Raw genomic sequence first — 3,195 nt, forward strand, 5'->3', positions numbered from 1 at the left:
TCCATCCTCTTAAATAAACATAAAGACACCAGTACACATTCTCACATGTGAATACATGTACATAACAATGAAGAAATACACAGGGCAAGCATTTAATACAATTATCACAAATAAAGGAAAGTGTCGACTGCTGTGAAGACAATTTAAGGATTAACATATTCTAAACTTTGGTGAAAGCTGAGTTGGAGAAAAGATTTACTGAATATTATAGTATAATACTAGCATTGAATTTATCATAGGTGACAAAATGTCCTTCTGCTTCGTTTGTAATGCACAGTTTTTTCTTAGTAAGTGACAAGGTCAAAATAACATTGAAGATGTTTTCTTAGGAAACACTTAGATAATGACACACACAGTTGTACCATGTTTAAACCCTTGCCCCAGACAGTAGGACTTGATGAGCTCTGTTGTCTTTTTCATAGGGAAATGAGGGGAAATCAGACATTCGTCTCGGAGTTCTTGCTACTGGGATTTCCCATTGGCCCAAGAACTCAGATGCTTCTCTTTGGGTTTTTCTCCCTGTTCTACATCTTCACCCTGCTGGGGAATGGGGTCATCCTGGGGCTTGTCTGGCTGGAATCCAGACTGCACACCCCCATGTATTCTTTCCTATCACACCTGGCCATTGTCGACATTGCCTATGCCTGCAGCACGGTGCCCCAGATGCTGGTGAACCTCCTGAATCCAGCCGACCCCATCTCCTTTACTGGATGTATGACTCAGACCTTTCTGTTTTTGAGTTTTGCTCACACTGAATGTCTCCTCTTGGTGGTGATGTCCTATGATCGGTATGTGGCCATTTGTCAACCCCTCCGATATTCTGCCATCATGACCCGGAGAGTCTGTATCACTCTGGCGGTGTCCTCATGGACTTTAGGAGTCTTTTTGTCCCTTGTACATCTAATACTACTCATACCATTGCCTTTCTGTGGACCTCATAAAGTTAATCACTTTTTCTGTGAAATTATAGCTGTTCTTAAACTTGCCTGTGCAGATACCCACATTAATGAAATCATGGTTTTGGCTGGGGCAGTGTTTGTGCTGGTGGGACCCCTCTCTTCAATTGTGATATCTTACATTCATATTATATGTGCCATCCTAAAGATCCAATCACGAGATGGGCGCCAGAAAACCTTCTCCACCTGCTCCTCCCACCTCTGTGTGGTTGGACTCTTTTATGGCACAGCCATTATCATGTATATTGGGCCCCAAAATGGGAACCCAAAGGAGCAGAAGAAATATCTCCTGCTGTTTCATAGCCTTTTCAATCCCATGCTCAATCCCCTGATATACAGTCTGAGGAACAAAGAAGTCAAAGGAACTCTGAGGAGGATGCTTATGAAATAATAAAATAACTGGGCTTAAATGGATCTGAGAAGACATCTGATGCAATACCTACTCAGGACACATGCATATGCTTTAGGGCATCCTTCCTATAGCCCATTCTGCTGTCATCTTCCTAGCATTGAAGGTCAGTACTGTACAATTAACCAAACTACTTTCATATTAGCTGTATAGTATACATGCTTTTATTATGGTTATGTGACATTTTCTGAATAAGAGGAAATAAATTTGTATCTTTTGTGTCCTGTAAGCAGGATTTGTAAATATCACAAGGCAAGGTATTTGGAGAGTATTTAAGATACAGGATTTGGGAGAGATTGTTAACAACCGTTGTTATTTAAATATTTTTAATTCAGCAGGCAACATTTCCTTTAAACATAGGTCTACATCTAAAATATTTGCATTTATTCCTAAGACAGTAATGTTTTCTAGGGCATATTCAACTTACATTAAGAAGAGCATGGCCCACAGCTTCAGGGGAAATGTTATTGAAAATATAACGACGCAACTCATAAAAACAAGAAAACTCAAGCAGACGTCATGCTAGTAAATATCTAGATATATTGGAACTTTCTGTGTCCTTTTTTCTCTGTTGTGCAGTTCAGGAGAAGATCCATGGGATGTAGAACAGAAGGAAAGGAAGCAGAATAGAAGTAACAGCTCCTAATGTACAGTTCTTTCAAACTATACATTTTTTTTCTCATTGATTTGGTCAGTTGTCTTCTATGGAAAGTAATAAAACTTTAATATACCATCCTGGAAAATAAGAACAGATGGTGACTGTTGTGATGTGTAGTTGACCAATGATATTAGAGCTGAAAATATCAGAAATAGCTTGATTTTAAACTGAGATATTTGAGGTAAGTTGAATAATCTTTTTACTCAAATATAAAACCCTTACACATAATTATGGAGTGATAGAAAATAATAGTGAAAAAGTAATGGAAACAACAATAGACTTTGATTTTTAAAAAGTTCTGCCAATTGCTTGATGTGCAAACTTGTGTAATTTACTTAAATTACTTGGAATATCGATTTATTATGCATAAAATAAGGTCACTAATACCAGGCTTGCAGATTTGTTGTGAAGACTGGAAAATACTTAGCAGAATCTATGACTCCTAATAAGTACACAATAAATGGTATTTATTAATATTATTCACTGCATACATTCATCATGTTTTTAAAGAACAAGGACAACAGCTTATAAATGAAACAACAAACCATCAAATTTTCCATATTTACCAGAAAAAAGCAGAAATGTTGCAAAATTTACCTTTTTATCTGATGCAAAACGTCATGATGTCAAATAATTAATGAAGCAAATCACTCATAGAATCTTTCCTTTGCAATCTCAATTCTCTAAAGAAATAGAGACCTCCTAACAGGCTGTCTGTAGAATTATTATTGTCATTCACTCAGGGCCTATGATGTGTTTCATACTGAGTTATTTATCAGTGATGAACTAAATATACACAATTTCTTTCTTGGTGTCTCATCCTTCCCTACTTTCTCCCTTGTTGGCGCTATGACCCTCTGGCTTGGTTGGATCACCCAAAGCTCTCCTGTGAAAGGTTCTTTCACCTGCACCATGATGTCTCCCTGTGAAAGCTTTAGTTTTGCTTTTCTAATATTTACATCCACCTTCAAGCTTGTGGAATCATCTGAATCCCTTCCAGAAAATAGGCAGGCAGCCAGGGCCAAAAGAGCTTCCCCCAGGCTCTTCCATCTAACCAAAACAGTCCTTCTGCACTCAACTCTCCTGGCTCACCCTGCTGTGGTGTTTTATGAAACTGCCCCAAGGAATGGTCTCTTGTCAGAAAAGTAAATGCAGATTGTAAGGGATATAGT

At 38.1% G+C, this 3,195-nt stretch overlaps 1 protein-coding gene across 1 annotated transcript; it reads left to right on the forward strand.

Annotated features, from left to right (window-relative positions):
* The first annotated feature begins 397 nt into the window (after positions 1-397).
* Positions 398-1,351, forward strand: LOC103262050 (olfactory receptor 2A25). The gene has a single exon (XM_008059660.1). The coding sequence runs from the start codon at positions 427-429 to the stop codon at positions 1,345-1,347; it is 921 nt and encodes a 306-aa protein (XP_008057851.1). The 5' UTR covers positions 398-426; the 3' UTR covers positions 1,348-1,351.
* Positions 1,352-3,195: the final 1,844 nt, after the last annotated feature.

Source organism: Carlito syrichta, unplaced genomic scaffold (genome assembly GCF_000164805.1).
Source record: "Carlito syrichta isolate Samal-C Ts95f unplaced genomic scaffold, Tarsius_syrichta-2.0.1 Scaffold304320, whole genome shotgun sequence".
Taxonomy (NCBI): Eukaryota; Metazoa; Chordata; class Mammalia; order Primates; family Tarsiidae; genus Carlito; species Carlito syrichta.